Genomic DNA, 14,280 nt, shown 5'->3' on the forward strand with positions numbered 1-14,280 from the left:
GGGCAGGGGAGTCAGCAGGTGGGCTCTGCTTGGTGAACTTGGGGAAGCCATTCCCTCTTCTGAGCCTTTGGCTTCTTAGCTGTGAAATGGTCCACAGTCCCCACTGTATCCACCTGAGAATGTTGGGTGAGCCTCTCATGAGTTGGTGGGTGTGAAAATGATGCTGAATCTGAAACTTTAGGAACCACACATAGGTGTGAGGGACTAAGGCAATGAGGCCAGAGAGAGGGCTTTGGGGCTCACAGATCAAGCTCAGAGTGGCCTTGGGTTTGCTATGTCACCTTTTGGAGGCACTCAGCGAAAGTGTAATGAAATCACGTGTGTTCACATCCAGCAGGGCATTGCCACGTGCCTCGCTCTGCTGAGCACGTCACACCCTTGATCTTACTTAGTCCTCATGACAACCCCACAGATGTGTGCTGTCATCAGCCCCATGTTCTGGAGGGGAAACTGAGGCTCCAAGAGGTCACCTACCTTGCCCAAGTTCACACAGAGAAAGTGTCAGAGCTAGGATTCAAACTGGGGCAGCTGTAGACTCCGCCTGCTTCCCACCCAACTGGTCTGCTAGACCATTTGGGGGTGGGGGGGCTGTTTGAGGAAGGAATACGGGCCTGGGGCTCAGTCAGTGCTTTCCAGCCAGGGCTACACCTGGACCCCTCATGCCTGTCAGGGTCCGGAGCTGCGCTGTCACCTTCTCCTGCCTCATGCTCTGTTCTCCCTCCCTCCCACCAGGATGTCGCCACCATGCAGTTCTGTGCCAATAAGCTGGACAAGAAAGACTTCTTTGGGAAATCTGACCCCTTCTTGGTATTCTACAGAAGCAACGAGGATGGAACGTGAGTTTTCTGGTGGCACTTGTGCACTGCACCTTCTGATCCCTTCTGGAGTCAAGGATGGATGGGTTGTGGTGACTTGCCGGGCAGGGTGGGCTTGGGTCCATCTCCTTCTGCTCTAGAGAGGGCAAGGGCGCTGGGTGGAAGTCTGGGGCCCCTAGGTAGTGCCCTGGCCACCTAGGTGTGGTCAGTGGGAGGCAGGGGCAGCCTCTAAGCCGGCGGTGCCATTCTGTGGGTCTCAGTGATGGTACTGAGTGGTGGGGGCTAGGCATGTGGAGGGTGGGGGAAGTAAGCAAAAACAGGGCTAGGGCAGGAATAGGGGGCCAGTCCCTCAGGGATACCTCTGGAAACTCCTTCATTCTACACAAATCAGCCCTGTCTCCAAGCCCAGTCCCCTATCCCCACAGCCCTGTCAGCATCCCCTGGCCTGGCCCCTACTGCTGCCCACACGACAGGGCCCAATCTGGACCTTATCCCCTGCCTGGCCCCGCACTCTGCCGTAGGCTTCATCTGAAACTGCAGACTGAAGCCTCTATTTCCTCCTCTCTTCTCCCCAGTCTAGAAGCCAGCCGCAGTAAGATGGAAGCATACACAACACGCTGGCAAATGTAGGTCAGCAATCTATGCAGGGAGACAGGTTCTGGGCGGGACGTCTGGGCACCTAGGTCCTCCCCAGCAGCCTCTTGTGTGACCCGGGGCAAGTGAAGCCCCCTCTCTGGGCCTGTTTTCTCATCCATAAAATGAACCAGTTGGATTGCGTGGTCTTCACGGTCTCTTTAAGCACCACAGTTCTGGGAGGCTGTGGCCACTTACAGGCTGGGATTCTGCAGAATGAGAAAGTGATGGGGCCACGGAGGTTAATTAGAGAAGCGCTGCTGGAGAAGGGGAACTTGGGCTTTGATGGAGAGGAAGAAGATGGGTCCCTGCGGTGGGGGTGGGGGAGCAGGGAAGAATGAAGGGCTGGAGAAGGGAGAAACGTTTGGGCAAAGCAAGAGTGCCCAGAAGGCAGAAGGACCTTCCCCCAATTCCCTTTGAAAGAGTGTGTGTGTGTGTGTGTGTGTGTGTGTGTGTGTGTGTTGGGGGGCAGGGGAGTAGCGAGGAGGAGGTGTGTTTCAGTTCAAGGGATAAGTGATTTTTAAATCACGTACAAAACAAGGGAAATTAGGTATGATCATTTGCATGACAAAAGGATTCTTTGTCTCACCAAAGGACTCCCAGAAGGATTTCTTTAAATAATTTTTGTTGACTTTGACTTGACTTGATGTCGGGGAGGAAAAGACCTGAATATTGTTCCCTGGGTGTCCACGCAGGCCCCCTCCAGAGAGGCAGAGCCAGGGTCAAGCTAAGCTGGGCTTGTCTGGCTGGGGCCCACTGGGAGGAGAGGGATCTGGGAGCAGGAGAGGGGTGCGCTGTAAAAGGTGTTTGGGAAAGATTGCTCTTGCCTAGCCAGCAAGCGAGCAAGCATTGTGTAGGATGGGCGGGGAGGGTGTGGGGAGAGGGAGAGCCTCGTGACTGACGCGATGAACAGGTGGGAGGTGCCACCAGCTCCCACCCTGGAGCTGTGCCGTGGAGATGCAGGGGGAGGAAGTGGGGAGGGGAGAAAGGGGGCAAAAGGACAATGAGGGGACCTCACTCAGCAGGACTTGGATGGGGACCGAAGTCAGAGCCCTCTCCCTGGCAGTGGAGCCAAGAGAACCCAGAGTGTTTGCAGAGCAGCTGGGGAGCTGGTCCGATCAGACCAGAGAGGTCGTGGGAGTTTATTTGGGGGCAAGTTTCATTCGAAGTACGAGCCAGAGCATCCTGGGGGCAAGGAGACACTGATCCCTCATAGGGGATCCCATGGGGCACTGGAGAAACTGATCCGGAGGCCCCCCTAGAGGTGGGCCAGTATCTGGCCCCTGTGAAAGGGCAATGGCTGTGCTGGTAAGAACAGGGTGGTCACCTGAGGTTTGGGGGAAAAGACTGGAAGGCTTGGGGAGATACCTCCAGTTAAGAGGAAGGTTAGTGAGGCAGCCAGGAGAGGGAACTGTCACACCAGCCACTGGAGGAGGAACAAGGAAAGGAGGCACCTGCCGTGCCCCTGGAGCTGCACCTGATCACTTAGAACACCTGGTCATGCTTGGCTCTCACTCGAGAGGAGGGAAAGGGAGAAGTCAGTGGTTTCAGAGGTGGGAGGCTGCAGAGGGTCCACAGGGGTCTGTGTGACTGTGGGGGGGTGGTCTTTGGAGCCCAGCAGGGCTTCTGCACACTATCACCCTCCCTCCCTCCGGGACAACCCATTCCCTACTCCTTGTGGTCCCTCTAGCTCCCCTTCCCCCACTGCCCCAGCCTCCTCTTCCTGCCCCACCTTCCTGCCCCAGCCATGGGCAGCTGTGGCCCCTCCTGCCCCCATCCCCATTCCGGTCCTCGCCACCAGCTCTGGGGTGTGTGAGGAGGTCTCCCACATGCATCTCCACACTCCAGTGGGTGGGCGAGAAGGAGCAGAGAAGAGAAACACTAAGCCATGGTGACAGAATGACATTTTGACTTGAAAATTGCCAGAGAAGAAATGACACCGGCTGTGTGGGTATGGGCGGAGCCCAGGCACTTATTCTGGTGACCTTTCCAAGCAGGGATGTAGCTGGGGCGGTGGTGGGAGATCTCAGAGAGACGCCTCTGCCCCCAGCTCAGCCCTGCTAGTGGCCGCCCGTCCATGTGGCAGGGCTGGCTTCCAGGATGGGGCCAGCCAGGCATGGTGTGGGGCATGGGCAGGGACACCAGATTAGGGCCCATCCGGAATAAGTCAATTTTGTACTTTTAGTTTGCAAAGCAGGTTCATGGATTCAGACTGGAAAAGCAGAAAGGGTCTTAGAGATCATCTAAGTCAGGGGCTTTAATTTCATTGGATTGACATTCCAGTGAAAGCCATGGAAAGTCACCCCCAAGAAATACATTGATTCATTTAAAAAGAATTATTGAATACCTGTGAAGTGCCAGGCACTGTTCTAGGCACTAGGGATGTGCCAGTGATTAAAAAAAGACAAAAATCCTTGCTCTTATGGAACTTACGTTTTAGTGACAGATCATGAGCAGAATAAATAAGGAAAAAAATAGACTATATCAAAATGTCAAATGGTGACAAATGAAATAGGGAAAAAAAAGTCTGGGAGGAGTCTAGGGGATGTGCGAGGCAGGAGACCAGGCAGTTGTCAATTTTAGATATGGTAGTCAGGGGAGGTTTCATGGAGATGGCGTTCGAAGGTAGTGAGGAGTGAGTCATAAAGATGGAAATGGGGGAGAGAATATTCCAGGCCAGGGGAGCAGCAGCACAAACAACCCATACACCAAATTTCTCCCACTGTTTCAGGGGTTCATAGACCCCTGAAGTTCATCCATTCATCCTTCTGTGGATTGCAGATGGAGAATCTTTGATAGAGGGTAACTGCCTGGGTTTACAGGTGAGGAGCTGGAGGCCGAGAGAGGGAAGAGCTTGCTCAGGGTCGCACAGCGAGACGGCCCCAGAGCAGGGGCTAGAACCCAGGGCTCCTGACACCCTGGGACTTGTCCCCACTACCGGGTCCTCGCCCGCTACAGGAACCCTTTCTGCAGCGTCACCAGCAAATGACCGTCTAGTATTAGCTTGGCTGCTGTTAGCGACGGACAGCTCATCACCTTTTGAAGGCATCGTTTCCATTGTCTGGGAACCAGAGATGTGAACCAGCTGACTCCTCTGTTGACCTGCACCGCCTCCCGTGGGTTTGGGCCTGACACCCTTTCCCTTTCTTCTTCTTCACCAGGTTCACCATTTGCCACAAGACCGAGGTCATGAAGAACACCCTAAACCCAGTCTGGCAAACTTTCTCCATTCCCGTGAGAGCCCTCTGCAACGGCGACTATGATCGGTGAGATAAGAAAATGTCCTTTCTTCTTTCCTTCTGCTCCTGGGCCCTCCCCAAGCACAGGTGAGGGAGGCCCCATTCATATTGACTCGGTCAGTCCCATCAATAGGAACGAGGCCTTCTGGAGTTGTGCAGTGGGGTGTGCTGCACAGGTAAGCCTCCCCACTCTTCCCCTGCTGTACCCTGCAATGTCTGCCTCTTCACCGCCTCACACCCTCCCCTCCCCACCTGCCCCACCTCTCTCCTCTCTGTCTGGCATCCCCACTGGTGGGAAACTCTCAAGAGGATGGGAAGTGCCCAGGATTCCAGGGAAACCCAGATGGGTGTCCCGGGTGCCCAAACCTGGAGCTCAGCAGCTTGTCGTTTCATTGTTCCCAGTGGAGGAGCAGATGGCAGCAGGGAAGTGGGGTGTTGACGCAGGCAGAGGCAGCTGGTCCCGACTCCTGGCCAACGGACTCTGGGGAGTCAAAATCCTGGGGACACATCCTGCCAGCCTAGTTACCGTAAACAAATGGGGTAGGCGTGGGGTGCAAAGAGCTTCTGGGATTTCTTTCTATTTTTTTTTTTTTAGACAGGGTCTCGCTCAGTCACCCAGGCTGGAGTGCAGTGGCAGTGGCGCCATCACAGCTCACTGCAGCCCGGACCTCCCAGGCTCAAGTGGTCCTCTCACCCCCACCTCCTGAGTAGCTGGGACTACAAGCACCTACCACCACACCCAGCTAATTTTTTTTTTGTTTTGAGACAGAGTCTTATTCTGTGGCCCAGACTGGACTGCAGTGGCACGATTCCAGTTCACTGCAGCCTCTGTCTCCTGGGCTCAAGCAATCCTCCTGCCTCAGCCTCCCAAGTAGCTGGTACCATAACCATGCACCAACACGCCCAGCTAATTTTTCGTGTTTTTGGTGGAGATGGGGTTTCACCACGTTGCCCAGCTAAATTTTTTGCTTCAGCATATGCCTGCTTTTATTACATGTTAGCTATCATCATCATCATTTGAGTGTAGATTGTTGAGTGCAGATACCAGATATCTGGTTGCTAATCCTGACTCTGTGACCAAAAAGCATCATCCATCTGGGCAGTCTTTGACCTGTCTGAGCCTGAGTTTCCTTATCTGTAAAATGGGAGTTAAAATGTCTGCTCGCTATACAGGACTGCATTGATGCTTACAGGACACAGCCTGTATAACGAGGCTCTGGTGTGCATAAAATACCAAATTTGGTGGGGCGAAGGGCTCACACCTGTAATCCCAGTGCTTTGGGAGGCCAAGGTGGGCAGATCACAATGTCAGGAGTTCGAGACCAGCGGTGAAACCCCATCTCTACCAAAAATACAAAAATTAGCCAGATGTGGTGTGTCCTTATAGTCCCAGCTACTTAGGAGGCTGAGGCAGGAGACTTACTGGAACCCAGGAGGTGGAGGGTGCAGTGAGCCGAGATTGTGCCACAAAAACACAAACAAATGAAAAACAAATTCAGCATCTCATTCACAAATATTTAGGGAACCCCTGTCATGTACCAGCCACTGTGCTAGATGCTAGGAAATTAGCAGGGAACAAACCTGTGATCTTCACTCTCCACCTAACCTCATGGAGTTTACAGGCCAGTAGGGGAGGCAGACATTAATCCAACAATCACACAAGGAAACATGTAATGATACATCGTAGCAAGTGCCGGGGGAGAGTGGGGCCACCCAAAATGGGAACTGGGAGACTGTGTTGGTCTCTGTTGAGTCAGGAGAACCCACCCCCGTCTCCTGGTGATTGCTGTAGCTCAGGTGGGTGAGGTGGTGGGGGACTCATGGGCAGGGCTCTCTGGACAGCCAAGAAAGCTGGGCCTCTTCTGGCTGCTTCGACAGGAGCACTGGGGTGTCGAAACAGACACCTCGAGTCAGGCGTGGTGGCTCACGCCTGCAATCCCAACGCTGGGAGGCTGAGATGGACTTGAATCCAGGAGTTCAAGACCAGCCTGGGTAATATAGCAAGACCCCCATCTGTACAAAAAAATTAAAAATTAAATTAAAAAAATTAAAACATTAAAAAAAATTAGCTGGGCATGATGGCATACATGTGTGGACCCAGCTACTCGGGCGGCTGAAGTGAAAGGATCACTTGAGCCCACAAGTTCAAGGCTGCAGTGGGCTGTGATCACACCACTGCACTCCAGCCTGGGATGCTGTCTCAAAAAAAGAAAAAGAGAAAACCTTGAAAAACAAGCAAAAAGAACAGAACCCTTGGGGCAGCTAGAAGCCTGACCAGGCATGTTGGGGGCATGACAAGCAGATGAAAGGCCTCCCGCCCCCCGTTTCCCTTCAAAGAAACCCCCAGGCTGCCAGTTTGAGACATGAGCTTGCTCTTTTTCCTGCGTCTTGGCTGGGACAGAAAAGCCACAATCTGTTCCACAGGTGGTCATTGAGCGCCTCCTGTGTCCCAGCGTGGCGCCTCTGACTGTGTGGCATTTAAGCCAAGGGAGTCTCGTTCCCATCTTTAGGGAGCCTGTAATCTGACCACAGGGAACGCAGATGTCCACATGTATTTTAGACAGATAAATAAGTGTGCAAAACAAGCCTGGGAACAAAGACTGTCTCAGTGCTCCAGTCAAGCAAGCCTCTGTTACATGTCCAGCTGGCTCCTTGGGCTTCGAGCATGGGTGAGGAGATGCGAGGACAGGCTGCTTGGAGCAGTGAGTTCTAAGAAGGCCCAGGAAAGGCTGGAAAGTCCAGGTGGAGGCGGGGGGTATCCTGAGGACAGGGCATGGGAATAAAGAGAGGTAGAGACAAAGTAAGAGGAAATTGAAGGTAGGGGGATGGGAGAGTGTAGCAATTGAAGTCTCACAGGGCAGAAGGAATTGGGGATCCCTGGCACAACTGCCCTGAAGTTGCTGGGGGCCCAACTGACTCCCCATAACCCTGTATCTCTAGGGAGGGGCTCCCAGGGTTGTGGAAGCCAGCTTTGTCAGGGACAGTGAAAGGGGCAACAGGGCTCAGAGGCCATTGGGCCATTGGAGGAGGTGGGTATTTATTTGGTGGTGGGGGCAGGCTCCCACCTCCCCCTCTGAGGGAGAGCCTAGCCCCATCTCCCTCCAGGATGGCTCTTCCCCGTGTCCAGGAACAGATCTGCCATGACATGACTGACAATAGTGTTAATCAAGGAGGCCAGGCGTGTCATTCTGGCTCCGTGAGCGATCAGGCCTCTCCCCCACACGCCCCCAGCCCTAGTGAAACCCATGTACTCAACAGCCTCTCAGGAGTGCCAGCATCGGAAGGCCCTCCAGGGCAGGCAGGGGAAGGTCCTGTGCAGGAAAATGAGGCCACTGTCCCCTCCTTCCAAGACACCTCTGGGAGCTTCACAGAACATAGACAGTTTAATCCAGCGGCCATGTCTTCTAAGCCAGTCAGGCCCCAGGCGCTGTGTTGGGTGCTGTGGGGGCCTATTGAGCCTCCCTCTTAGGTTGCTCCCAGGCCAGTGGGGAGACAGACAGGTCATAATAACAGTGAAGACTCCTGTAGCACTTAACCACGGGCCAGGCCCTGTTCTAAATGCTTTATGTATAGGAGCTAATTTAATCCTCCCAACAATCAGCTCGTCGGAAAGAGGTACTGATGCTACCCACATTGTACAGGTGAGGAGACAGAGAGAGGCCCTGAGAAAGTAACTTTTCAGTGTCTTGCTGCCCGCCGATGGTAAAACCAGGATTTGGACCCCTGGAGGCAGGCTCCAATTCTGTGTTGTTAATCCCTATGCTCTGATGCCAAATAGCCAAGACACGGCATGACAGGGCTGTGACCAGGGTACCTCTGGGGGAGGCTTACTAATGAGTGCCTGCTTCAGGGGTCTGGGGCAGGTCTGCCTTCTGATTAAAGTGGGGAAACTGGGTTGGTTTTAGTCCTCAAAGCATTAAAGGTCCTTCTGGCTTTAATACCAGGTAACTCAAGAGGGGAGAGGAGAGGGGAATAGCAAGAAGGAAGAGGGAGACCCAAAAGGCCTTGACACCTGCCTGGTAAGGAGTGAGAGAAAGGAAGGGATAACGGTTCCGCGTCTGAGGGCAGGAAGAGGTGGCACCACAGACAGAAATGGGCAGTGTGATCCGGAGCCAGATTCTTACACACCCAGATTTGTGTTAGGCAGTTCTTTTCACAGCCTACCCGCAACCCCGTTCAAAAAAAAGTTATCCTTCTTAAGTTGTAAAGATTATGTTTGCTGTTTGAAGCTGAGTTGCTGCCGTTGAGAGGTTGGGGAAAGAGAGGTAAACATGGCTTTAGCCACATTGAGAGGAGGCAGCTGTGGACCAGGCGCAGCTAAAGCGGGAGGGGGACAGCAGTCTGCGGGTCCCCAGGAGGGGAGTGGCCAGAGATCTGGTGCCCTGGGTGGCCCTGTGGGGGATGCCAGAGGCCAGGAGCAAGAAAGAAGAAGAGATGGTCAGAGGGAGAGGAGGGAACTAAGGAGGGCAGCACGGTCAGGGAGCATCCCCACTCCTGTAGAGAGAAGAGGTATAGGAGGGTGAGAACAGAGGGGCCTGACGAGAAGGGCAGTGTTCTTGGAATGATGGGTGTCGAAGCCAGGTAATATGATTACAATTACTGAGGACTTAGGACATGGACCAAGTTGTATTCTAATTGGTTTAAATACATTATCTTATTTTCTGAATTTAAATTTCCACAATAACCCTAGGAGCTAGGTACAAGTGCTGTGCCCATTTTATGAGGGAAATAGAGGAGAAGATACTATATAACTTGCCAGAGCAAGGAGAAGCCACGTTTCCTTTCTGTTGAAATTGCCTCTGGCCTGGCCCTCTGGCCTGGAGTCTCCCTGCCTTTGCTGTGTGTCCAGTCCACACAAGGCCAAACCTGAGTGAGCCAGCTGAGCAGAGCTGAAGTCACAGCAAGTAGCATCAGGGTCAGAGCCAATCCAGCCTTCCAGTGGGGTAAAGTGGGGTGACGACAAGAAGCCCTTCCCCTGCCTTCCTGGAATCTGCCCTACTGTCTTAATCGTTCTGTGACTTGAGGATGTGTCCCTGTTAAAACCGTAGTGGTCTGGGTCAGTCTGCCGTCACTCACACCCTGAGGCCGAATGAGTGGATTTTAAGAGGGTGTTAAGTGTGTGGAGTCCTCACCTGGAGAGAGGAGAGGAGTCGCCGCAGCTTGCCACTTCTGCCTGGCACCCTTGATGTGTGAGTTGCTTCTCTTTTGCATCCGGCCACAGATGAGCTCCCAGGAGGGCCAGGCACCCTACCAGGCACCTCTGCAGATGGCCTTGATGAGGGGCGTCTCCCCATTCTCGGTTTGCACACGCGGAAGCTGAGGCTCAGACAGGAGGCACAGTCACTGCGGCACTGCCTGATGCACAGTGCAAGCTGGGGGCCGAGGTAGTTGCCAGTCTCCCTGCCAGCCTCAGCTGAGGCCCTGAAGCTCCATTTCCTGAAGAGTTGAGGGTTGGACTGACTGAGTCCATTTAAGGCAAAACCCCTCAGGGCCTGTCAGCCCTCGAGACTTGTAAGCAGCAGGGAAACTTTCCCCCTGCCAGGCAGAGGCTCATTAGGAGGCAGACCTTGCAACTCAGCTTGGAGGAGACTATAGATAGAGCTGGTTGGTGTGCAGTGGGGGCAGCCTGGCATTTTGGCTGGTGACCTTCATCCCTGCTGGCTTGACCAGGCTCATACACATCTGGCTCTGTCATTGCAGCCCTGGGTGTCCAGAGGCCCAGGTCACTGACTCCTGGCATCACCACTGACCAGCTGTGTGACTCCGGGAAAGCCACATACTCTGGGCCTTCTTTTGTGATTTGGTAGGATGAAGGTTTTGTTACCTGCACAGCCCATTTGGTAAAGTTGTTAGGAGCTCTGAGTCAGCCGACAAATATGTATACAGCACCTGATAGAGGCTAGGTGCTATTCTGGAAGCAGAAGGTACAGCAGTAAACAAACAAAAAGCCCTGCCCTCATGGAGCTGATCTTTTCAAGAAGCATGGGAATTATTTGGGAGACAGGAGCTTGGATAAAGGAATTGAGTGTTTTAGACAGAAACAGAGCAACGTGTATCCAGTGCTGACTGCATTTGAATATAGTTTACTTCCACAGCAACTCCAAAGTGGGTGTGATTTTTCTCAATTTGGAAAGGACTGGGGTGTCCAAGGGTTAAGCCAGTTGCTCAGGGCAATAGACCTAGTACCTGGAAAAGCTGGGACGGCCACCCAGGCTGCTCACCCCAGAGCTGAAGGCCTCCCCTGTCCAACTTGCTGCCTCCTAGATTAGGCCTCTGTGTTCTGAGCCTTTTTATGCCAGATAAGATGTTCATTTTGTGGGCTGCAGAAGCCCATTTCCTTTTCCCCCACCCCAATAAGCCTGTTCTCTTGGGTGCTGGCCCTAGAAGTCACAGTCAGCCTGACCGCAGCTTTGGTTGGCCCTGTGCTAAGGGATTGGGAGCCAAGGCCAGCAGGTGGCAAGTGGCATCTGCAGTGACTTCGGGCAGCCCAGCCAGGGTGGACAGGCACAGAGCTGTGAATATGGCTGGGCACAGTGGCTCATGCCTGTAATCCCAGCATTTTCAGAGGCCAAGATGGACGGATCACTTGAGGTCAGGAGTTTGAGAACAGTCTGGCCACCATGGTGAAACCCAGTCTCTACTAAAAATACAAAAATTAGCTAGATGTGGTGGCATGCACCTGTAATCCCAACTGCTCAGGAGACTGAGGCAGGAGAATCACTTGAACCCAGGAGGCAGAGGTTGCAGTGAGCTGAGATCGTGCCACTGCACTCCAGCTTGGGTGATAAAGTGACTCCATCTCAAAAAAATAAGAACCGTGAATAGAGTAGTGAAAGCCCTATTTGTCTTCTCCCCATGACCTTCCCCATGTCTCTGGGCAATATTTCTCTCACTTTCTTCTCTCCCAAGGCTGGAGTTGCAGCCCCTGAGCTAATCCGACCCCTAGGCTGCTGCAGTCCCTGGGGCCTTGATGGAGGCCAGGCTGAGTTTGCACAGGCATCTCACACTCAGTGGTCTCAACCTGGGCTGCAAGTTCAAATCCCCTGGGGAGCTTTTCACAATCCGCATGCCCAGGTTGTACTCCACACCAACCGATCATGAATCTCTTGAGTGAAACATCGGTGTCAGTACTTCTAAAGCTTCTCGAGGGGATTCCAAAGTGCAACCAAGTTTGAAAACTAGTGCTGTCCTCTAGAGAAGGTCAGTGGCTCTGCCTGCACGTTAGAATCCATTAGAGAACTTTTCAAAACTACCCAGGCCTGAGTCTTATCCAGACCAATTAAATCAGACCCTCTGGCCTATGATTAAACATTTCCCAGCCGGGCGTGGTGGCTCATGCCTATAATCCCAGCACTTTGCTAGGCCAAGGCAGGCAGATCACAAGGTCAGGAGTTCGAGACCAGCCTGGCCAACATGGTGAAACCCCATGTGTACTAAAAATACAAAAATTAGCTGAGTGTGGCAGTGGGTGCCTGTGATCCCAGCTACTCGGGAGGCTGAGGCAAGAGAATCACTTGAACCCGGCAGGTGGAGGTTACAGTGAGCTGAGATTGTGCCATTGCACACCAACCTGGGTGACAGAGCAAGACTCCGCCTCAAAAAAAAAAAATTTCCCCAGTGATTTTGTGGCTATCCAGGGCTGTCACCACGACTGGGGTCCTTCTCCAGCTTCTGAGCATGTGGCTGTCACCAATCTAGTCACCTAGTGTTGGTAGTCAGAGGAGAGATATTTCTTGCTGGGATCTCTGAAGGTCCCCTGCAGAGCTTAAGGATCTGGGGAAGGACTGGGAGGCCACTAGGCAGGGGTAGAGAGACTTCAGCCTTGTGGGGCCATGACTGGAATCCTGGACTGGGAGTCAGGGACTTGGTCTTGTTTTGGCTCAGACCTTCAGCTGGGTGACTCTGGGCAGGTCACTGGAGGCCCTTAAGGCTCAATTTTCCCATCTGACAGTGGGGTGGAGGTCATCACTCCAGAACACACACAGCAGTCACTAGGGAAGCCTTGAAAACAGATTCCTGCGTCTTGCCCAGAGCTGGGCCCCGGATTCTGTGTCTGGAAAGCTGCCACTGATTTGGCCAGGTGGTCAGGCTTGAATCAGGAGTTGCAGAGCCCAAGTACCTAGGAGCAAGTGTCCCCTGATTTAAGTAAATTTCATATGAAAAACTATGGGGGGGGGGGCGTGGTGGCTCACGCCCATAATCCCAGCACTTTGGGAGGCTGAGGCGGTCGGATCATCTGAGGTCGGGAGTTCAAGATCAGCCTTGCCAACATGGTGAAACCCCGTCTCTACTAAAAATACGAATATTAGCCAGGGTGGTGGTGCGTGCCTGTAGTCCCAGCTACTCGGGAGGGTGAGGCAGGAGAAACACTTGAACCTGGGAGGTGGAGCGTGCAGTGAGCCAAGATGGCACCATTTGCACTCCAGCCTGGGCAACAGAGCAAGACTCCATCTCAAAAAAGAAAGAAAGAAAGAAAGAAAGAAACAACCTATCAGAGCTCAGCCACATGATGAAGTAGAGAAGGAGGTGTTTTTGTAGAGACCCTCCCGTGTGGCCGGCAGGCTTTACTAACTTGTTCTTGCAGCTGTTCTGCAAGGCCATTATTACCCCTCCTTTCAGTGGTGGTTTATGGCTCAGGGAGATTCAGTCACATCTCCAGGTCCCCTAGCAAGGGGCCCAGGTCCAAGCCTAGGGCCGTCCTGGTCTTTCCAGCTCATCAGCCCACCTTCAGGGGCTTAGCTGTTTTTTCCCTTTCCACAGTAATTCACCTCAAAGAGACATAGTTTTTTGTTCTTCACAAGAATTTAAAGGAATCCTTTAAATGGTGGGCTTCTATGCCTGCCCCATTGTACAGGAGTTCTGGCTTACAGAAATCCAGCCTGTGCACAACCTACTGGGTATTCCGTTATTCGGAACAGTTTCTGCCCTGCCGTAGATTCGCCCCCTACCCCGATCCCGAGGAGGCTCATCTGAAAGGAGACAGCGCCTCCTCCTGGGGGGCCATAGAAGCCTAAGGCTGACTCCTGGCAGGACTGAGATGGGCGAAGTGGTGGGATGTGAACAGAGACAGGCCCAGGTAGCTGCCTCTGTGCGCCCCACTAAGAACTGAAGGCTGGAGACCCCAGCTCCCAGGCCCTTCCCACCTCCCCAGACCTGACCCTGCTGTGGGTCCCTGGCAGCTCCCCTGTCCCTGGGCATCCCTGGAGGACCGAGCAGCTGGCACCAAGAGTTAACCACAACCCTCCACCTCCCTCCTCCCAGCTCTGGTCCGCTAGCCTGTTGCCATGGGAACGTGGCTAAAAATAAAATGGGCTCTCAAAGCCCATCCGCATGCATAGGAGTCAAAACAAGCTAATTAAAGCAGCCAGGCTAGAATATGAGGATAATTACACCCTCACTCAGGAGCCAGTCGTGGGGACGGAAAAGCTCAGCAGGCCATCCCCGAGCCAGGGCCCTGGGCTCACCCCTGACACGCAGGGCTGGCTCCCACCCCAAAGCCCTCAGACCCTCCCCAAGCAGTTCTGTTCCCCTCCTCTCCGCCCTGCCAAGACCTGAGATCCAGGGAGTGTCACACTCCTGCTCTCCCGGCGCCT

At 53.5% G+C, this 14,280-nt stretch overlaps 1 protein-coding gene across 5 annotated transcripts in view; it reads left to right on the forward strand.

Moving 5' to 3' along the window:
* The window catches only part of LOC105725320 (copine-5), a 151,525-nt gene that overhangs the window by 60,821 nt on the left and 76,424 nt on the right, over positions 1–14,280 (forward strand). For all 5 annotated transcript variants that reach the window (XM_012464301.3, XM_064361098.1, XM_064361096.1 and 2 more), the window contains 2 exons: positions 733–836; positions 4,610–4,714. In XM_012464301.3, coding sequence (XP_012319724.2) covers positions 733–836; positions 4,610–4,714 — 209 coding nt within the window. The remainder of the gene's footprint in view (positions 1–732; positions 837–4,609; positions 4,715–14,280) is intronic.

The sequence above is a fragment of the Aotus nancymaae genome, unplaced genomic scaffold, assembly GCF_030222135.1.
Source record: "Aotus nancymaae isolate 86718 unplaced genomic scaffold, 86718_ANA_hifiasm-v0.15.2.pri h1tg000040l, whole genome shotgun sequence".
Classification (NCBI taxonomy): Eukaryota; Metazoa; Chordata; class Mammalia; order Primates; family Aotidae; genus Aotus; species Aotus nancymaae.